This window comes from Columba livia, chromosome Z, assembly GCF_036013475.1.
Source record: "Columba livia isolate bColLiv1 breed racing homer chromosome Z, bColLiv1.pat.W.v2, whole genome shotgun sequence".
Classification (NCBI taxonomy): Eukaryota; Metazoa; Chordata; class Aves; order Columbiformes; family Columbidae; genus Columba; species Columba livia.
The window spans coordinates 38,044,705-38,068,190 of record NC_088642.1 but is presented as its reverse complement, the minus strand read 5'-3'; the positions used below and the strand labels follow the sequence as shown (position 1 = coordinate 38,068,190).

The window sequence follows — 23,486 nt, the reverse complement described above, 5'->3', positions numbered from 1 at the left end:
TGAAGATTTAAAAAAAAAAAAAAAACAACACAAAAAACAACCAAAACAAAACAAACCACAGAAACCAAAACACAGCATACCACCATAACCTTTAACTCTCGAGTAAAATCTCCTCCTGCAGAGATGCCTTTGAACAATACAAAATTCAAAAATACTTTTAGTATAACTTAAGAAACTGCACTTAAAGCTCGAAATATGGTGTTAAGCATTAAGCTGAAAATTATTACTTTAAGGGGCTCCTACTTCATCTGGCACCAGTGGCTTAACAGAAATTAGTTTGCCTCTGATGCATAGCCTTGAAATATAACTGAAGAGACACGTGAAGTACTTTTGTTTTACAGAATTAAAAATGAAATTAACATCATAAATAAGAAAATCCACACTATTACAGAAGCATGCACATAAAATAATTTGCTTCAAAAAGCAAAGTTTGCCAGGTTGTACACTTAAAAACGCATCCCCAGAAGACATATTCTAGTACCACAGGATATTTCAGGTTGTTAGAAGCCAGAAGTCCAAAACTGAATTATCATTGCAGAAGGTGGTCTTATCTGTGAATGAGTGAAAAGCAAATCAAGGGACAATAACTGTTTTTCTGCAGTGTTTCACTCAGGGCCTCCAGTAGCAGTTCATTTCAACTCACTTTATACGCAGTATACCTAGTATACTGATCACAGTATACTAATCATAGAACGGTTTGGCTTGGAAGGGACCATCAAAGGTCATCTAGCCCAACCCCCCTGCAGTGAGCCGGGACATCTTCAACCAGCTCAGGTTGCTCAGAGCCCCATCCAGCCCAGCCTGGAATGTCTCCAGGGGTGGGGCATCCACCACCTCTCTGGGAAACCCATTCCAAGATACACATATTTCCATTGTATGTTCTTTGAAATCATTCTATTTTAAAAGAACATAAAATATCCCACAATGTCCCAAAATTCTAACAGTTTTCTCCTTCCTTTTTCCTAATATGTAATGAACTACACAAATCAAACCTCTTCAAATGCTTCATTAAGAATGCACATAAAACGCAGTTTAATCGGATGGGCTTTGTTGTACTACCAGTCTGAAGACATTCAAGAACTACTCAGACAGCGACCGTGGCGGGTAAGTCGAAGAGAGAGCACGATGCGTGTGACCAGCACCAGTGGGGGTGTCACCTGCTGCGCGCTGGGGACTCCCCAGCCAGGACGTGGAGGTGCTGCCGCCACTGCACGGTCAATAGCGCCACCTGCTGGTAACGGCAGAGCACTGTGCCTAGTGACACATTATTTACATAAAACACTGACATGGAAAAGCCTGACACCTGCACAGCGGTCCAAATGCGTCCACAGCAAACACACATTTATGCACAAGCACGCGACCTCAATTTTTTTCCTCCTATTAACATTAAACTCAGCTTTAATGTTTTACCTTAAGTACTGCATGACAGAAAATGCCAAGTCAAAAATGCAAAAGTTCTAAACGAATTAAAAACAAAAAATCAAACTGAAAAATAAGGCTGTATCAGTTAGACTTCTGAAGAAATTATTCAACTGTTTTATTTTGTTATGAAAATGAAAAAAGTGAACATTTCAGGAAGGAAGCTTATTGAAATGCTAATTTTCCGACGCAGCTTCTAATACTGAACATATGTCTCAAACAGTTCTTACAAAAGCGTGTTTTCCCATATCTGTTTAGTTCCAGTACAGGTACTCAATGCATTTTTAAAGCACTGAACCTTATTTTTATTGTACATTAGTAGTTTTTGATCTATATGTAATGTGTTTCACACAATAAAATACAAGAACTTTATCATTCCTAGTGAACACTACCAACAACCTCACCTGTAATTCTTGCCTTAAAAAGCTCTAATTAAATACTTGACAGAAGATGAACTGTCATTGTCTAAATCTATGATATACAGTAGAGATATCAATCTCAGCAGAGGCATCATCCTAATATGTATACATACATTTAGCAAGTAAATAGTCCTATATCTGCACTCTGTGTCTACAAAGAAAACCAGCACCACTCTCCTGGAGAACATGAGGTTTTAATTTTAAAAAAAAAGGGGGTGGTGGTGGAAATCTTATTAAATAAGCTAGTTAGAAGTATTTGGGGAAAGTATTCACAAAGAAGTGTGGGAAAATGATCCTTTTCCTTTGTCTTCAAGCCATCTACTTCACAAGATCATTTTACTGCAACAGAAGAAATCCTATCAGCGTTCCAACTGTAATAGTTTAGTTGCAGTGTTACTTCCCATCCACCCCTCTACAACCTTGAAAAGGAGAAAAGAGAGGATGGGAAGAAAGCATAGAGGTAGGAATGCTGTCATTCTGTTATAGGACCTAAAACTCCATCTACATTCACCTTTAAAAGCTACTTCTCATCCATATCTTTGGAGAAAACATGAAAAAACATGAAAACATGAAAAACATGAAAAAACATTTACACTCTCAGTGGAACAGGGAGGTACAAATCTGTAACTCCCTAATGCTAAGTTTCAGCAAACTTTATAATATAATTTTAGCCACTAAGTCACTAACTTAAGGAAAGACAATTAAAAAAAATAGTGTGTAAAATCAACACGGTTAAGTGAAGGTGTTTCCCAGCTCTAAAATGGAGCTCCCATATCTAGATCTATTCACAATGACAAAACCGAGACTTTACACACTGCTTGCAGAAAGTTGCTCCTGGAGGCAGTCCTTCTCTTTGGGTGCACTGTAGTCACAAACTTACTCTATCTCTCTACAAAGACATCACAATACCTTTAAAACCTTTTAGGGCTCAATTCTTCTAGGAAAGGCTCCAATGAAGAGGGTCAATTTTCCTTGACAATTCAGGTTAAGTACAGCCCCGCTCCATTGCTCACTTAGAATACTGCATGTTAGTGTGGAGTTCTCCCATTTTTCAGCTGAAACTATGCAACTGACTGTCTGGGGTGGAAGGACAAAAAAGAGGTTAGCAAGAAGTTAAACAGTTCATCTCCCGCCAGCTTCATTCACATCAATCAATCACATGATGCAAAAATGAGAGTCATACAGCATCCAATTCCAGCCATGACCATAAAAAAAAAAAAAAGTCCAATAAAAATCAACCAAGAAGCTAGGAAATTTCCTAGTTTTGTCTGGACAGAGCTATGATCTGCCTTTCCATTTACACTGAATTTCTGCAAGATTATTTGATTGTGTCAGACTGCCTGAGGACAGATAAGGAAACACAACTCAACATACTTGCACTCTTCCTAAATCCTGAAATTCTAAATATTTTTTTTTCCTCTACGTTTCCAATGCTTCAAAAAAGAGGCTTTGTACATAATTACTATTCCATTCAAATGCCAGAGGAAAAATAAACATATTTCAAAGAGATACAAATCATAAACAGTTATACAAACAACCACCTTGTGAAGTTAGCATTGCGATGTTAACTTTTTCCTCACACATCCTTCGCACCCGTTTATTACTTCCAGCTTTCACTTATTAACATAACATAATCAGCATTTCAAAGAAAGGAAAAGGTCTATTTTTCTGTGCGATGCCTAATGTATTAAACAATCAGAACATAAATTCTTCTTTCTCTATTTCTGCTCAGCAGTCTGACAATGGCGTTACTTAGCAACAGATGAAGCAACAGAACTGCATGGCCTGATACACATTTCACTGTAAAGTAATACTCACAAAGGCATTATTTAGCTGCTGGTTGCCTCTGTAGAGATACATTTTTGAAGTATGAAATCCATTAGTCTGAGACAAGCCTACATGAAAACCCAAGCCATTACGCACCATCTATAATGGACTACACATTGTGAAACTAATAGAAATCCCTGCAAGAGCCATGTGATTTTGAGCACCCCTGAAAAAGAAAGAAACCAGAAAACAAGCACAACACACAAATTCAGTTTACAGTATTTAAACAGAACTTACAGAAGCTTTTTAGAAAGGGGGGAAGGCAGAAGAAGTCTTGTTCCTATAGCAAACTGACAATCTATGAACTTCAAAGACACAAACTAAGCCCTCATATGTCAAGTACAGTTTTCTTGCCACACAGTATTTTCATTTCAGAGAATGAATACTTACTTATTTTGAAAACGAACACACACACACACACACCTTTCCCCAAAACATGTTTTTCACAGAAACAGCAGTAACTTAAGATGTGCCACAGCAACTATTAATAGTGGTTTCATTTTAGAGGCAGTCTTAAAAAGAAAAGTAACCCACAAAATATGACAAATCAAACAGTGCATTATCATTTGCCACGAAGCATTAAACCACTACTCTCTTTTAAGTTAACTCTACAGCATTAAACATTTCCTATGTTTTGTTGGTTTCTTTTTTTTTTTTTTTTTGGGGGGGGGAAGTGGGGGGGTGGGTAGTGGTTGATTTTTTTTTGGTTGGTTGGGTTTTCATAGTTTTGGGGGGTTTTAAGGTAAAATTTTTTATTTTACAGCTGCATGAGAACTTCTTACAAGTTGCCTTGACTCATGACAAAAAATTACACTTCCAGCAGGATTTGAAAGTCTGTTGCCCGTAGCAAGGGGAAAAGAACGTTAATTTCTGTAGCATTGTCATCTAGTAGAATAAGTCTTATTTTATTCTAAAGGTGGAACACCCTGGAGTTCATAACAGCTTTACAATTCATTCATGTTTGAATTTCTAGACCCAGATTTAAGGAGCTGAATGTGGACTTCAGCAAGCTAAATTAACTTTGCCACAAGTTTATTTTTTCCTGAAAAAATAAGGTTGGGGAGCAGCTCTAAATAAAATTAAGACATTGAAAAAAATATAGGCATGAAGAACTGTGCAAAGCGTTAGTTTTGATAAGCCACTTGACAATTTTTAAGTGACAAAAGAATTAAAAGAAGTTTCCTATTTGAGAGTACATATTTTTGTCTTATTTCAAATGACAAATTAATGTTACATTTCCAATAATGAAGACAACGAAACAAAATAAAACTGAAATCTGTCCTAATTGTCTTAAAAACAACAAGATACTTCCCATGCCCAATTTCAACTAAGAACTTAAGATGACATTTCGGATAATAAAACCAGAGAACTTTTAAGAGCTAACAATTGGAATGTCAACCTCTTAGGAAGCATTTCAGACTATAACGAGAATAAAAACTTAAATGGCAAGAAGATGTAACTAAAAGGCCAAATTAACACCTTGCCTACATATTTTCCAATTATCATACACTTATGCAGGTATTTATACACACAATAATCTTCATGTACAATTAAGTAATCATTTATGTACAATTATGCAAGTCTTCAATATGTATAATGAGTTTTTATTCCTTCATTCAAGGGTGAGTAATAGTTTGAATTTCCCTGCCTTTCTCCAGTTAATTTTTGCAGGACTCTGCTTTCCTTTCAGGCTTCTCAGAACTTACTTTTTTTTTTTTTTAATTAAATATTTTTTCACATATTAAGGTAAGTATCACAAGGACTAATTTTCACAGTACTGAAGATTTTGTTTTGATACAAGAGGAGGGGACACACCCTTTTTTCTGCATAAACTATTCTGTGGTGTCAGTTTTAGCCATTATCTCCTATTTCTCAACTTCCTGCAATTGTGATCAAAGCAAATAATTGGTGCCTTTTTTTTAAAAAAATAGAAACCGTTCTCAAATGAACCATCTTAGGCATTAGTATCCATTTGTCTACTTTAAGCCAAACATCAAATGACTCTGAATACAAGGTATGCTGTTTTCTTACAAACACAATTTATTTGTTCCAGTTCAGCAATTTTCAAACTAAAGGTTATAACCCTGATATTAGCTGACAGTTAAGAATTCAGCTGCAAGCAAATTTTTCTACTTACTTGCAAGAAAAAATAAATTAAAAAAGCCAGTGCTCTACTATACCATTTAGTAGACACTAGCTTTCGACATTAGAAACCATCATTTCATAGAGTGCTTATAATGAGGACATAAGATAGTTTTATTACTCCTCAACCACTTCCACAGGCAAACTACTGCATCCTGATGAGAAAGTGACATATTTCAATAAAAGATTATGTGAGTGTATTATTTGTAGTCAAGAACCCAACCTCCATACAGCTTTTAGTTCAGGGAATTTTGCATGTTTTACTGTAGAAAAACATACTGCTTTAAACAAAAGATACGTTCTGTATGGACTAAGTATTTTTGTACACAAATCAGACCTCTCCCGAACAATTAATCCTGGCATGTCATGTCAAAATCAAAAGTTAATGTATACGTGTAATAACCTTAGCTTAACTTGTACTTTGAGTCATGTTCTGAACTATCTCTGTAGAATCTAAATTTTCACAGCTAGAGAACATTTTTAAGCAATTCACTGCCAAAAAGCAGCTATTCAGAGCAAAGTTTTAAGCAGACACAAAGCAAGGGAAAACTCTGACAATGGAAACACTGTGGAGAAATAAAAAATCGTGACAGGTACTTACTAATTTGTTTTCTTGCATGTAAATTCTTTGCAACTTCAGACAGCCTTTAGCTATAATGATCATTCCTTCATCTGAGATCTTGTAACATTGCCCAAAATGAATGTCTTTCAATTCTCTGCATTTTGAGCCCAGCTGCAATTAATTAAATCAAAGCAAGTATTTAAGAATAAACGGACAACAACAACACACCACAACAACACAGGGTTTGACTGAACTGGAGAGTTGGGAGTTTTCTTTCTGCTTCTCTGCTCCCCCGTAAAAACCATCTTTCTTTACAGATTTTGTAAGTACTATATACAGAAAAGATAGATTATAATTATATACACGACAAAATGAAGTTGCTAAGTACAGTCAACAAAACAGAGCTAAGAGCAGCACATAAGAACTAAATTATTTTATGGGCATACATGTAAGTAGCTAACAATGCCTGTATGATGGACCACTGAGAGCATATTTGATTTAACCTAGATACTTCACAGCTTACCCTAAATGCTCATTTAACAGAAGAAAGAGTTGATAAAACCTTCCTGCATGCCAAACAAATTAAGATGTTGGTCACCTTCAGCTTCATGATGCAAAAAAGAGTTACTTAAACACTGGTTCCAAATAGCAACTATGTTTAGGAAAACTCAGTCAGCAGAGGTGAAGGATGTCAAATCAGAGATTTCATTATAAAAGGGATAACTTAATCCCTGGATATTTTTAAAAAATATAAAAAATAAGATTTATGTATAGTCATTAGAGACTAGAATTTACTGCACTAAGAAAATATCTCCATAAAACAGCTTTTAAAGTAGAAGAAGCCATCTGATTTTAATTAAATCCAATAAGAGGTTAACTTCTTCTATGTCCCTTTCAGTACTTGCTAAGAAGTTGAAAGATACTACATTTCCAAAAGAAATTTGTGGAATGGATTGTTACCTGCTTTAGGCCTTCATCAGTGAGTCTGTCTTGATTGCCTACATGCACTTTCTGAAGAAGAGGACACTGAGAGGCAACTGCAATAATAGAGGTGTCAGAAAGCTGTTTACATCTGTAGGCAGTATACCTTAGGAGCCCAGGACATTTAATTGCTAATATGCGTACTCCTTTATCAGACACATTGCGACAATCAGAAATATTGATTTCAGTAATATTCTGGCTTCTTGATGCTATCTTTTCCAACAGCTCATCAGTGACCTGTAAAAGAAAAAAATCCAAATATTCAAATTGAATTATTTTCATAAATATCTTTAATTTAGCACAAAAACTACTATTCGTTTCTATATGCTATTGGGAGAATGAAAATACTTGTTTTCCAAGATAAGAACATACAGGTATAATCAGTTTTAAAGTTAGCTTTGAAGAATTCTTCTCCAACACTTAATAATAGTTAGTGGTCCTCTTCATATTTTAGACAAAGAATTTGCCATCCTTTAGAAGAAAAGGATTTGCTTGCCCTTCTGTAGCAGCACGCTACTTACATATGTACGGTAGCGCTGGCAGAGAAGTAGAAGGTTTTTAAGTCTTTGAAATGCAACAGGTTTCTACTAAGGCTTTGGAAATCATCCAAAAAAAGGTGCCAGCAAAGAAACACCACAGTGATGCAGGTAACAATGGGCTTCTTAATAATGGAAAACAGTCACCTAAGGTGAATGAAATGGATGAGAAGGAAAGAATACTGTAACAGAAAAAAAAGCTAATTAAACCCCAGAAGTTTCCTCCTGTTATTTGCTCAGTTTTAAAACAGAATACTTGCATATTTTAAGTGTTAGTTTATGAGAGACCACTGAATAAGGTACACATACTATTTTTGCAGAGCTTCTTTGAATTAAAAAAGGTCCTATTTACTTTGTACCTGTACACACTGCAGTTACCCCATTCCCTGAAAATAAGACCTACCCCAAAAATAAGCCCTAGCATGATTTTTGAAGATGCTGAAAGTTTAAGTCCAGCTTCAAAAATAAGCCCTAGTTACAGTTCATTAAAAAGTCAATTTAAATAGTGTCCAGGCAGCTATACATGTAAAAAAGTAAGAAAGTTTTGGAGCAAAAATTAATATACGACGCTGTCTTATTTTCAGGGAAACAGAGTAGCTAACATGCCAATAATTTTAAGAGAAGCCAGTCCTACAAAGAGCATAAGAAATGTAAGATATTCTTCATGCTCAACCTTTTAAGTTAAAACAAACAAAGCCAAAGCAGGTAAGAAAACACAATGCATAGAACTCCCTCACTTTAAAAGCTCAGTTTCAAGAAACCTGAAGTGACATATGATGAAAGCCTTTCTAACAAGAGCATTCAGAAATACTTATGCACCACTTAGCATAGATGAGATTTAGCTTTAAGCCTGGAGAGGGCAAGAGAGCAACATGAATCTCTTGCTTCTCTCCTTCACAGTTGTGAAACAAACACTTTCTTTGCTGCATTCAATCTGTTTTCCATTAGTAGCAAGTCTAATCTTTTTTCTTGCTATTTCATCAGGCAGCTGCTAGCTAGAAAACATGACAAAATTAAAAAAAAAAAAAAAACAAAATGCAAAAAAAAACCCCACAAACAACGCCTAAACAAACAACACCTCTCAAAACACCAACAACACAAAAACCCCAAACCTCAACAATAACCACATATATCAAAACCATCAAACTCTCCCTAGACACAGAGAAGGATAACATGTGTGATTAATATCAGCTTAGGAACTTAACAAAAAATTGGCAAGATAGGTTGAGATCTCACTAAAGTTTATCAGTTGTGGCACTGCCTTAAGAAGCCTATCTCATAGGTAACACCACTAAAAAAAAACTTTGTACTAGAAATAAGCCTACACCTCAAGACAAAGAAGGCTGATTTGACACCTTGTACCTACAGAGCAAAAAGACGGACCTTTGGTCTGAGCATGCTTTGATGCCACTTGAGAAAAATTAGACAATCTGTTACATAATTTTTCCATAATGGTTCAGAAATACATCAAACTAGTAACTCTGGAAGGAAGAGAACTTGAATGCTTTCTTATGAATTGGTGATCTGAATATAACATCCCATGTACACATTTTATATCCAATGTAGATAAGTTCACGTTACTGCTGCTTCAAATGGGACCCTCCAAGGGTTATTCCCCTTCACCCTATACGTTCATGAAACTCCCAAGAAACTGTTTTATAAACCTCCACAAGTAACTAATTAATAAGAAACCTAAAGAGGGTGCCAAACAACATGGACATCCTCAAAAAAGTTTTCCAAGGAGTAAAGTTACCCTGAATAATCTACAGCTGGGCTCTGTAAGGATTTCACTAAATGAAGTCCATGAATCTCATGCATATTTAATTCTAGGATCAGCCAAAGGCCTAAAAAACACAAGCAGTAAGAGCCACATCAGTTAAAGAAAAATTAAAGACAATTTGTTACCAGTTAAGTGACCATTCTTCAAACTACAGCATCCTCAGAAAAGCTCATGTACATCTTTCAATTAATCGATCTGATAGTTCTTATGAATGGAACTACCACTACCTGATGCAGACCTGAGGCAGGTAACCCACAATCCATTTCAAACAGCACTTGTCCTCATACTGTTTAATAAATGACCTCAGTCACAAGAAGCTACATTCAAAGGAGTCAATCTAAGGGTCCAGCCTCTAGTAGAAAAATCCTTGAAAGCACAGGTATCACCATTTTATGGGTTTCCTTTGTTTACCTCTGTCAAGAGTATAACTTCTGAGTACAAATTCTGAGTCATCAAAACACAATTTCTCCACAATGACACCTTCATACCTGTTGACGACTACTGAGGTCCAGTTGCTTCCAAAACTGAAAATCTAAACAGAGGTCACGCCAGTATTTACAGACTAATGATGCTGAAAGGCAACGTTCATTCAGAGATAAATTGGAAAATATCTGTAAAGAAAGAAAAAAAATATTATTTGTCAGAAGCAATCCTGTTCTACAGACAGAAATATTTTATTATTAACTCGTCTTGTTAAAGACAAAAAAGTATTAGCATGCACTGCAACACACAGTTGTAGAACTTGTCCTCAACTATATTAGTCAAGGACAATACCAAAAATCCTGCACCCCACAACATCTGACAATATTAGTAAGACACATCAGCACAACCAAAACTAGAATGCATCCTAGTTAAGCACTCATTTCTCAGACTGAATTTCAAATATGCTTCTGAGATGGCATACATAAGAATTTCTAATACAAATATTAACTCAATGTTATTTGCAAGCCATTTAAAAGATGTTTTCATTCCCATTCTGATTCAGATAGAAAACCTTTCCTCTTATTTCTTAACTGAATTAAAAATAAGAGTCATAAAGGTACTAAAACATCAGTCTTGTGGAAAGAGGGCATGAGATGGTGGACCACATCAGCAGAGTGGATCAGTGTCATACAAAAAAACTAAGCAGAGAATAAGCTTTTTATACCCCAAGGTTTTGAGCACAATAGTGGCCTGCAAACAAAAAAAAAAAAAAAAACACCACCAAAAAAAACACCACTGGAACTTTAAGGCAGGCCCTTAAATTGCTGTTATATTTGTTATATTCAGCACTTCCTCAGAAGCACTGTTGTTAAGAAATATAAAAATGTGGTCTGTCAAGAGTTACACATGAAGGTACCCTGTAACCCCAAGTGAACTTTAATCTACGCATCATCCTATAATGAAAAAAGGCCATTGTGGCACTAGGCTATCTACACAAGAACAAACTGCAAAAGGTGGAACAGTTCTCCCACTCAACTGATGAGGACATAAAGTACTAAGTAGAAGCACTACAGCCAATGTGCTCAAGAAAATCTGAAAATACTGGGAGAGTGTCCACATGAAAGCACCGAGGTCTAAAACATATGAAACATTCAAAGAAAGTACCAGCGCTGTTTAATCACACCACTTTTGTCTTCTTCCTAGTGGGTAGGACAGTTAGTCTCAAACTAAGGATAATGTAATGTAATACCTGTTAACTTACAGAATTTCCACCACAGGTAGCCTTTAGAACACACTAGACAATCAACTGTCAACAATAACAAACATTACTGCCCTCTTGTCTAGGAGATTGCTTAGCTTAGCACTTTGAAGTATGTATATGCCTATAATACCCACCAGCAAAAGAGAGTTGGCTGACTCTTCTAAAAGAAATATATAATAAGCAAAATATAATAACAGAAGGGGGAAAAAAAAAAAAAATCAAATTCACCACTTTCTGTAAATGTTTGCAAGAGTTATCACTCTCATCTTCTTCTAGCCATGAAAAACTCACAATATCTTACGTAAGACTCACAGGGGTGGAAGGATTCTGCTTGCACCCTGTTTACTCAACCAATACCAGAGTCAACGGATGTTTTTTAGGGAATCAATTGAACATAGGCAGGTAAGTGTGTAGGAAACAATCAATGCCTGCTTCCTCCCTGCAGTTCTTTGTCTGTACTAGTGAATCCATGCATGGATGTGGCTGTGATCAGCACCCAAAAAAAATAATATCACTCCAAGTCAAGCAGGGGAAAAGCACTAAATAGTAAGAGGTAATTTGGCCTTTGATGGTCCTACTGCAAAATTGTAATTCTAGGCATTAGAAAAATATGGCAGTGTGATGATTCTCAGCAGTTCTAAGTTACTAAAAGTAGTAGGAAACTTGAGATCCTACTACCAGCATGAACAGACAACCTAATCTTTTAACAGTTACAAAAACCTCAGAAGATAACACAATGTGATCCACGTTGTGTTTAGATGGACACCAGACTGATTCCAGTTAATATTAAGAAGGGATGCCAAGGTCAGCATAATAAAATATTTTAACTAATCTTTTGGTGCAGTGGGAAATATACATGCGTATTTGTGGAAATACCACCTTCACTTCAAGAAACAAGAGTGTGCAGTTCTTAAAACAATAACATAGCAAACACAGAATAACAAGGACTGTTGCTAATCCAGCTGCCACTGGGAATATGAAAGCCCTTAAATAGTTTCTGTTCCAACTACCATCCTACCAAAACCTGAAAGCCCTCACAAATCACAGAAAACCTACTACTGCTGCTTTGCTACTGCATGAGACACAGCAGTACCAACACTGAAACAAAAGAAGCAGCAAGTTTGATTCAGTTGTTGACACAGTATTTCTGCACAGACATATTATTCTGGAAGAATGTCTGAAAGCATTTGTGGTTATGTTTTAGTCCATGCTGTAATTGCAGAGCCAAGTAAGGAGTGTATAGGTGTTGCAAATCAGCTTCTTGAGAAACAGAGCAAAGCTACTGAGGGAAAAGCAGCTGCTGAGAAAGTCATTGCAGTTTCAGCATAGACAGGCATAGCCACAGAAGTTACACAAGTGGTACATGTTCAAAGACAAGGCCTCACTGTTTTTGTTGTCTGCAGTGACTATAAAATTCCAAATATAAACGGAGTGTGAAGAATGTGATGTAAAACATCAATTTCTCTTCAGAGCTTGCAGTTGTTAAAAGAAGATGTATTGAAGCACACTAAACAAAATTTAGTAGCAAAGCCTATACATTTTCAGTTTTGGTGGCACATCACCCTTACATTAACGGATTATCTCAACTGCATTCATGCATAAAATGCGACAACTTTTATGACCTTCACCACTCTTTAATTCAGTTTCATTCTCTAGATATATACTGATACTATGGTAAGTTACTTGTCCTGAATTTTTTTTTTTTTTTTCTAATTCCCAAGGTTGTATAAATACAGCTGAGAGCTAAAACCACTCCTATCCCAAGTCTGTCCATTTAACTCCTGCTTATGACATATGACTTTCTGCAGGTGTTGGGTCCACTAGTTAGCACATTTAATTCTTGAAAATTGTACTCAAGCATGTACACCTCCATGTCCAATACTCACCATTTCCTCCTCAAATCCCTGTCTAATCCTCCTTCCAGGCACCAGAGACACAGAAATATGCTTCTACACTCTCAACAGAAAAAAGAACACAAGTTTAATAGTATTTTCTAGATGCATTTCACACTTTGCCCCTGTTGGCAAGAGGCAGGGGCAGAGGAAGCAGAGTTCTACAAAACAAGGAAACAAAAACCCCTACTTGTGCTCCTTGCTCTCTCATCTCACTCTCTTTCAGCTCAATTTCCTAAAACAGATGTCAGTGCCTCCTGCTTCAACCTTCCAAGTGATAGTTAAGATTAGTGGGTTTTTCTTCGCCTTCAATGAATGCAAAAGACCTTCTGGGCCTTCAGGCTACATCCTCTTTAAGGACCAACGCTCATAATGTTCAATACTGATAGCCTTATCATGCCTGCCAGACACAGTCAGCTCTTCAACGTCAAGCTCTTGCTTCAGAGTAAGGGCTCACAAACCCATTAAAGTCTATAGTGAAAAAAAAAAAACTAAAAATGCAATGCCCAGGACAGCGAAAGTCAACTAACAGATAGAGCTAGCTTTCAGTCAGACCACATTCAATCTGCTGAACAAAATTCAAACAGTCCAATTTTATGTCCTTGATAGATACAACCACACAAATCCCTTACAGGAGACTATCCATGCAAACATGTTGTTTTACCTTTAAGCAACAAAACACAATTCCACAGTACTATCTTCAGTGTGTTTGTACACACTTACGGCAATCCACGATTCTGGATCAGGTGATGGTCTGATTGATTTTAATACAGCCAAATTAAGCCCTAGCACAGCACAATTCAGACTGTCAAAAAACAGTGCCTGACCAAGTTTGGGGGTTTTCTTCAACCTCCTGGAACAAGGATTTTGTAAGACAATTGATGGGAAAAGGAAGAAGCAGCTGCTGGTTAATATTATTCAAGGATCCAATGACAGAAGCTAGAAATAAAAGGGTTTTTTCTGTGTAACTGACTTCTTTACCATCAAGTCCCATGCAACGGGCTTCAGACATCGCACCCTTAAAACCTCCCCACTGTTTCCCCTCCCCACGAACAACCATACACAGACCACTATAAGTATGTTTTCTTATAAGATTAAACATAAGATTTAAATATCGTAAATCCATGTCGTAAACTTAATTTATCTGTAAACACTTGATAACTTCTGTCTTAAGCCAAGCTCCTCAAAGTTCAGTCAAGAAAAGCAGATACCTAACTGTTCTTCTAATCAAACAAAATCATGAAAAGTCAGTCACACCCATGAATGTTACTACAAAAAACGTACAACACTAGAAAACTGTGCGTGTATTTGCTGACAAAACATCCTCAGCACCAAGTTTTCCAAAATCAAAAACTCACATCACACAAATCAAATATGAAGTAAACATAAGCATAATACAAGAAATAATTTAACTTATGAGAACTCTCCTAAATAAATAATAAAAGACTTTTAAAAACCACAATCAAGAAGTCAGAATTATTGATTGCACAGACTTAAGAAACATTTGCCTGAGGAACAGAGGAAAGAAAATTCGGTTGATTCTTTAAAGATACTAACTTTAAGAAAAAGAGCCTTATGAACATGAAGTCTATATAAGCAGCTTCTAAGCAAGTTCTTTAAGAAGCAGGATAACAAATAACTCAATAAGCTAAGGCAGTCTGTTCCCTAACAATAGACCATAGGCCTCAGGTCAGATGATAAAAGGTGAAACATGTATCCCTTATTTATGGCTATTGTTTGTGTTTGAAAGATCTTTCAATCTAACTAGAGGAGTAAAGATTTCTGTGAATGAAGTCTTTTCTTCTCTTTAGAGAGCTTATTTTGTATCCAAGAAGAACAGATATTTATGAAATCGTTTTCATTATTTGTTTTCACACCAAAGCACTAACGACAGTACATATAAAGAACATTTTAATGTTCCTTACATGTAATGTAAACTTACACATCTCCTGGTGTCTAATGAGCTTGACACATTCACTCTTGGAAAACTGCTAATTTGTTTCATCAACTGCGTGCACATTTTTTCAGCAACTAATTGAAGTTTCAGTATCAAAAACAATTCTAAAGTACCATCCAATAAAAGAAATACGCTTAGTACATGCACTTTACTCTGAACTGTAAAACACAGTAATTGTTAATTTCAAACATACAGAAGCTAAGCTTCAAATGATTTTATGTTTATGAAAGGATGTTTTGTTCTATTTCAGAAAATTAAAGAATTAGCTATCAACAGAAGGAAGACAGAAGGACAGAGAAATATTTGCTTAGTTTTTAAGAGGTTTCATCACTTCATCAACACATAACCTCAACTGAATAAGGGAAACATGAATGATTAATGAGCACCTGAGTACAGGAAAAAGATGGAAGCACTCAAGGCACATATCTCTGAAAGGAGCCTCAGTACTCCCACAAAGGGAATCAAATTTAAAAAGCTCTTGTGATTAACAAAAATGTGTCAGCTGTGAAAAGTGATGGTGTGATTTCATATCACAGCCAGGATTCTTATGGCAAGCTGCCATTCATAGGAACATTTTACTCATCACCATTCCTGGTTACCTTAATTATTGCACTGGATATAGTGACTGTACCCGAGAAAGTCTCTTCAGCCAGCAGATCCTGAGAAGTTTTGCAAGTTAGAGTGGTGTCAGATTAGCCACCCGAATCAACTCACTCTGTTATCACATGATCACTCCACAGAGCTCAAAACCAGCTGCAGGAATATACGGACAGAGCTTACAAAAGGGAGACAGATAGTGCCCTAAATAGCCACTTGCTAACAGATTGCCTTAGCTGTAATGCAAAACACAACTTTAATTTCTGTTTATAAGAAGCGACAGGAGACTTTGATACCATACCTTTCCTACTAATGGAAAGAAAGGGTTCTGATGAATAAGCAGACTATCTTTACTTGAAGAGGCTCATAAAGTTTTACTCCCAGACACCCAACTGTCCTCACTACAAGACACCTGTGTTGCTTCTGAATCACCACAATAGTTTAAAAACAGAAACACTAAAACATACCGAATTTGTGAAATATCATACACAGGTCAGGTAGCCTGAACAAAAGAAACAAATGAAAGAAATGAAAGGAAATGAAATGAAAGAGTTACATTTAATTTACTTCTTATTCAAACACTGCACAACTTGTAATCGGTTTTCTCCAAGCAGTAATACATTGTTTCAGGGATGCAGACCAAGCCAAGCCATATCTGAACAACATCACCAGAAATGGGTGGGGGGAGTGTTAAGGCATCCATGTGCCTTCAGGAAAAGCAGAAATTTCATTCCAAGACATTTGTCCCCTCCATCACTCAACTCATTCTGTAACGTGAAAATCTACATGCTTACACGAAAGCCACCATTTCACACACACCTGTGGAAAGCAAAATGCCTATTTATTTTTATAATTCTGTAACAAATCACAAGTAGTAACAGGACATCTTTTAGAACTGTATCATTGGAATAACATCCATATACTATCTTTGCTTTTGTTACTAGTCTGCTAGCACACCTTTTCTTCACAACTGTGGCTCTCAGCTGCACTTCCAGAAGCTCATCAACTGCACAGTGAAATTAAAGCTAGTTCATTTCCTTACTGCAATCAGAGGGTGACAGCAAGCTTCATATAAACACGGAAAAAAAGTGTGTGTGTATATATATATATACACACACACATATATATTTATATATGTATATATATATATATATACACATTAGTTATATTATCCATTGCTACAGAAAAAGGAGTTGAGCAGAATAATAAAGATTGAAAGAGTAGAACATTCACTTCCCTACATCAACCACAAAGTTTCAAAACCCTTTCTATTTTTCTCAGTGTTTTAGCTAATAGTAAGGCTCAACAAAAACTCTAGACAGGATAAATAGATGGGAACAGCAGCATAAGAAGGAAAGAAATATAGTATTACAGCAACGACTCCATGAACTTGTGGATGAAGTCTCATCCAAATGATGCATTTTGATTGCCCCTGTCCCCTGGCTAGAACAGAAAAAAAAAAAAAAAAAAAAAAAAAAAAAAAAAAAAAAAAAAAACCCACACCAACAACAAAACAGAAGTTCAATTATAACACACGTATTTCAGTTATAAGTTTATTTAAAATGAATGCTAGCATTCAAAAGTCAGAAAGCAAAACTAAAGGTCTAAACTGGCCTATCAAACCCACTTCAGACCACTCTGATAATCTTTAATGCAGTGCTAACAGCACACTGCTAGCAGCACTGCATTTAGGATCAACATTATCACATGCAAACATGAAATTTATTACAGCAAAGAAAGAATGAGAAAAATATGAGTAAAGATGCAAGAAAAGGAACCAGCAAAGCCTCAAATAATACATTTATGAAAAATTAAGTTAAATAAAATATATACACACATTATATCCACAAACAAAAACACTTCCCTTCATACTGCGCTAAGCTAAAACGGGCAGTCTCTGCTGCAGACAGAGAAGCATATGTTCATGCTTTATAAAGTCATCTATTCTAGACCCTTCTCTGCTTTAAAGCAAGTTCAAGCATAGCTGAAACATCCCTGATAAGCACATCCCCATTATTGTCTAAAAAAGAATAAATAAAACTCCCAGCTACTCACACAACCTCAGAGACAGGAAATCACCTTTGCCAAATCTTAATGCTCACACACTATATCATTTTTCCAAGTATCTCACCTAAATTTCCCTCAAAAAAATAAACTTAATTTGATGTAACTTTTTATTTGACAAAGGTCAGAATACAGACAAACTTTATCTCAATTTTCTCAAAGCAAAAGACTGCATGTCAGTCTTCTTTCTGAATAGAAGCGTCATTCAATTTGAAGAGAATCTTGCAACTACCAACATAGGCCATGTTTCCACAACCTCTAGCTCTCCTGTGACGCCTATCCAATCTGTCCGTGGGTTTAAGGACACCAGTGCCCACAACCTAATTTGGAACTCTAACAGAGACTTTAAAAGCACCAAGCATAGCAGAGAGCTTCTTTTCCATGTTGTACATGCACAGTTTCTGTCAACACAACTCAAAAGAAGATGTGTAGTGTTTGAATCAGCATTACTATGTTCACTCGGTCTGCAGACTATTTTACACCACTTAACTTTTTTTAAACAGCAGCACTGCTAAGACGTAACAGGTACAACAGGAAGATTTCTGCTTTCCAGAACAAATAGCAGTGAAATGGCAATAGGCACACGTTTGTGATTTATGGTACAAAGTTTTGAAAACTGTCCAGGTTACAGTTGAGTTGACTGAACTATAATTCCTTAGTTCCCTCCAATTTTACATAGAACAGATTTAAATTACCCTTTAATAAAAGCTAATCGCCCTCATCTACAAAGCTTTAAGATGAAATTTTGTGCACTGTACAACACTTTTTTCTGATACATGTTTCAGTGACCAAATGAAAAGCAAAACAACATGTAAGCTTGTTTGATCTGTGGAATCACAGGTCTTTTATCCCCCCATACTGATGAAGAGACCTCTTCCCCAGCCAAGGGAACAGGATCGACTGGCAATTAATTGCGCTGTGAACTTCCTGATTCAGTAGGACCGAAGCCATGATCTGCAGGCCAAGTTCAGTCTGAAAAGCCCTCCCATCCAGCCTGGTATTCCTCACTTAAGGGACACCTATCAACAGAATGGCACCTGAGCAGCCCATGGCAGCCACCTCTAGCTGGGTAGCTATTACTCACAAGTTCCTACAATACTTCTTTGGGTTTGTCTCCAGCCCAGGTATAGACAGGATGAGAGCCACTTGTGCGCTAGCACCGCTGCTTTGAGAGGTTGCAAAGGCGGGAATCAAGGGAAGGGGAACAAAAAACAAACAAACAAACAAACAAAAAACAACTAAAACCAAACAAAAAACCCACATGGGATCTGACTTCTGAGACTTCTGAGGATGGAATCTCTTGTCATTAAGGTTTGTGTCTCCACTACTTACTGTGAAAAGTTTCGTAAAGACCTCAGGTATATATGTCTCTCACTCTCTCATAATAAATTGGCTCCTTTGGAGAAAAGATTATATTTGGGATATTCTACCTATATCAAAACCCAGCATACAAAGGCCTTTGAACACCTGTATAATCCAATTAGCAAGAAGCCTGGTCAGAGACCTTAAGTTAAAAATCCCGTAACAGAAAAGGAAGCCATGCAAGTAGCCAAAGAAAACCAAACCAAAACAACCCACAAACAAACCCACCTAACCCATAAGCCTAGCTAAGGACTGAAGGGCAATTTTAGGGTGGTGAGAGCTGGGGAACACCACATAATAAAAAAAATAATAATAATAATAATAAAAAAAAAACCCACACAAAAAACAACACAACAACCCCACACCAAACAGGTGTGCTGGAATTAAGGGCAGGCTTTTTCAAAAACATTGCAGAAGGAGCTGGACTATAGGGAGACCAAAGAGATAAAATAATTGGGGGAATCGAGGAACACAAGAAAAAGCCCTTTAAAATACAGATAAGCTACTGTGTCAAGGTAAAATAGAAAACCATATGAAAAAAACATTTAAACTAGTCCAGAGGTGAGATGGGCATAACTAATAAAAGAACCAGTTTATAGCAGGCTTACAGACTGGTATTTTCAGAAAAGTGAAACTGAGGAAGTACTGAAGTAACCACAGAAGAGCGCTCATACCACTGCTCAGAAAAAGCACTGAAGTCATACTAATCAAGTCAGTCTGATTCCATATCTGAAGACAACAGAATATTAAAAAAAAAAAAAAAAATTGTCATCCAATAATAGCAGTAAATCGATTATTTTTAGAAGAAATAAAAAAACGAAGCTTCAATTCTGCAATCACAGAAGAGATTAATTCAGATATGATAGTTCATGAGTTTTAAATATTTGTCAAAAAGGAATTTGAATAGTGCATCTATGGAATATGAGGTATCCTTACTAACATATTCATGTGTACCCCCCAAAAAAACCCCACACACAACAACAAAAAAACCCAACAGAATTAATCTTATGTGCAAGACACAGGTTAGTAGATTGTTATTGTTTAATAACAAAAGAGTAACAGAAGTACTTTCTATATTGGGGTGTACAACTAGCACTGCATGAAGAACAGGAAGAGTCATCTATCTCAAGCTCCTTCATTACCATGCCTTGCTTTAAGTTTAACCATCTGTGCCCAGAGTAAACTGCTGTAATACTGAAACCCTATTCCCCAGAATTTAAAGACACACTTGTATCAGACTATGGAAAACATTACATGATTCAGTTCAAGCCAGACTCATCTTCTTAGCTACGGTTTAGCTAAAGAAATTCAGAGCTAGATGAACAGAGTAGCTTAAAAATGGAAAGTCATTCTCAAAGAGAACATTACTAAAGGAACCAAAAGATGATCAAGGGAACAAAAAAAAGAAAACAGGACTGTTCTTTGAAGATACAGAGTAAGAGCTTATGAAAGCATGTAATTCAAGAAGGCTACAAATATTCAGGCTGACTGTGGAACTGGTAAAGCTGAAATTGACTCAAAATACACAATAATACAATTTTTCCCCAATCAATACTGAAAACTTGTCTATGTAGTTCTGACCTACACAGAAACACTAAATATAGTGATTGTCCTCCTTGCTGAATATTCCATCAGCGATGGAAGAAGCTACCTGTGAAGGATACATTAGGAAGTTTACCGGTACTAATCAAATTTACAGGCAGCTTCTGGAGTTTGTCTTCAGTTAATGACTCACAATGCCGTTTACACCGACAAACCAAAACGAAGAGGAAAGATAATACTCAAACAAAAAGAAAAAACAGGCACACGAGCCTATGTATTTTCCCGGTGTGCTCATACACCCGCGGTGGCCGGGGCATCGCGCTCCTCGGCGGCCACCCCGCGGCCCCGCAGGCGTCGGTGCGGGAGGAGATGCGGCCACCTGCCGGGCTGGAGGTGGCCAGACCTTCCCGGGGCGGGGCGGGGCGGAGCGGAGCGGAGCAGAACTGGCCGCCACGGCCGACGCCGCAGCGCCCCCGCGCCCTCCCCGGGGGCAGGCCCAGCCCCGGGCCACCGCGCCCCGCCTCCCCGCGGGGAGGGAGTACGCCCGCCCGCCTTGACCCACCTTGAGCAGGATGGAGGGCGGCAACTGGTTAATGTCCGGCGCCGGTGGCGGCAGCGGCTCTCGGCAGCAGCCTCCAGGGTGCTCCAGCGGCTCCTCGCAGCCCCTCTCCTCCTTCTCCCCCTCCTCCTCCGGCGCGGGGGGCGGTGGCTGCGAGTCGGGCTGCCCCCCGCCGCCGCTGTCCCCGTCTGCACCCCGGGCCGGCGCGCCCCCACCGCCCGCCGCGCAGCCGTCGGCGGCGGGCAGAGAGCAGGGCTGCGCATCCCCCGGACACTGGCAAGCGGCGGCTTCAGGCTCCGCCGCGGCGGCGGCGGCCGCGCAGCGGGGCTGCTTGCAGGGCGGGCTGGCAGGCAGGCCGGCCCCCTTGCGCTTGCACACCATCTCGGAGGCGACCTCGCCGGGCGGCCTGGCCGGCCCCAGGAGGCCCCGCACCGGCGAGGGCAGCAGGCCCGAGAGGAGGAAGCGCTGGCAGCGGCCCCGCGGCTCCCAGGCGGCGGGTGGCAGGCGGAGGAGGCGGCGGGCGGCGCGCTGCTCCGCTGTGGCGAGAGCCGCGTAAGGCGACGGTGGCAGCAGGGGGTCCCTGGCGGGTAGGGGCTGCTCCGGGACGGGAGGGCTGGCGCTGTGCACGATGAAGCAGAGCATGCAGGGCCCGCGCAGGAAGCAGCTCCGGCTGCGCGGCGGCACCGTCCTCCCCCGGCGGCAGCGGCGGTCCCGGCTCAGGCTGCTCGACTCCTTCGAGAGCAGGTGGCCCATATAGGAGACGGCGAGGCGGAAGGGCCCGCGGGGTGTCACCTGCGGGAGGCGGCGGCGCGCGCTGTCATGCTGCCGGCGCGGGCGGCAGGTGGCGGGGCCGAGCCAGGACGGGACGCGGCGGCGGGGCTGGTTCCGGGACGCGGAGCCGGGAGGGAGAAGCTTCCGCTACCGCCGGCCTGACCTCCCTCGGGGGAGGTGCGGGGGCGGTGCTCCGCCGCCAGGCCGCCGCCGGGCGGGATTGCTGCTGGCGGCCGCGCTGGGAGCCGGCGGCGCTAGGAGCGGCCTTGCGGGACGTTGCGGCGGCCGGGGCAACGGCCGCGGCCTCCCCGGCAACGGTCGAGCGGGCAGTTGCGGGGCGCCGATAACAGCTCCCCGGCAGGCGCAGCCCCTGTGCGGACACACTCTGCGCCCGTGGGCGTACGTGTGTGCCGCTGTGTGTCCCGGTGTGCAGTGTACGTGCTTTATTTACATACACTGCGCGTAAAAATCCAAGTGTATAAAGTGGAGCCAGTATATGTGTATATATTCTTTATGTATAATATATATACAATGTATCTTTTAATACATGAAATACACTTTTTTTGGTCGCAGTTTATAGGGAAAGGTGGGAGGGCTCTTGTCCACTGATTTGTGACTGTACCCAGCTGTGCAGGGCTGTGGCTGGGTTTTTGCAGTGGCAGGGTGACACAAACTCTGAGACCACCGAAAGAATTCCCACAAGTATTCACCACAAACACCTCCTTCCCACCAATGCGCTCCCAAAAATAGCTGCATTCTGCTTTTTTAAAGTCATTGTCTGGCCAGAAACGGGGCCCATATGGGGCCATGCCCCCATATGCCCAGTTCATGAAGAGGCTCACTTCTAACTGCAGTGTGTTGTACCTCGCTGCAGATGCCCGATGTGTATAAATCTTCACAAATATCGGCTGTAATGCTTTGGTTAACACTCTCCTCAATGCCTAGCAAAACCCATTTCAATGTTTCAGCATTCAATTCAAAATTATTAAGGAAAAATGACATATAGGTTTAAATACATGTGGAATTTTGTCTTCAGCAAAAGGTGTTTGTGGAGGGAAAAGGCAAGTTAAAGCTAGAGTGTATGTGGTGCAGTACTACAACAATTAGCAAAGGGCAACAGAGGAAATGCACAGTATTATATGCATTGAACTAGATCTTTCGGTCTTTTGCCCAGGAATCAGTTATGTTAGGATTAAAATACCCATTATGCTGTTTTGTTTGTTTGTTTGTTACCTGTAATATTAGTATTCAATAGCTCAGTAAAAATATGTTTGTTGTGAGAAAAATGCTAAATATACCAATCAACAAAAGTAGAGTAATAGAATATTTTATCTGAATTTATTACTCACTGAGATCCATCAGTACAAACTACAGCAAATTTTTGCAAAATTT

General features: G+C 39.1%; 1 protein-coding gene across 2 annotated transcripts in view; it reads right to left on the bottom strand.

Annotated features, from left to right (window-relative positions):
• FBXL17 (F-box and leucine rich repeat protein 17) overlaps positions 1 to 22,392 on the bottom strand; it is a 295,611-nt gene extending 273,219 nt beyond the window's left edge. The window contains exons 1-4 of one of the 2 annotated variants that reach the window (XM_065046667.1): positions 21,327 to 22,392; positions 10,155 to 10,277; positions 7,330 to 7,587; positions 6,409 to 6,540 (exon numbers count right to left, since the gene is read on the bottom strand). In XM_065046667.1, the coding sequence (XP_064902739.1) occupies positions 6,409 to 6,540; positions 7,330 to 7,587; positions 10,155 to 10,277; positions 21,327 to 22,076 (1,263 nt within the window). In that variant the 5' untranslated portion in view covers positions 22,077 to 22,392. The remainder of the gene's footprint in view (positions 1 to 6,408; positions 6,541 to 7,329; positions 7,588 to 10,154; positions 10,278 to 21,326) is intronic. The other variant, XM_065046666.1, reaches the window with a different exon arrangement.
• Positions 22,393 to 23,486: the final 1,094 nt, after the last annotated feature.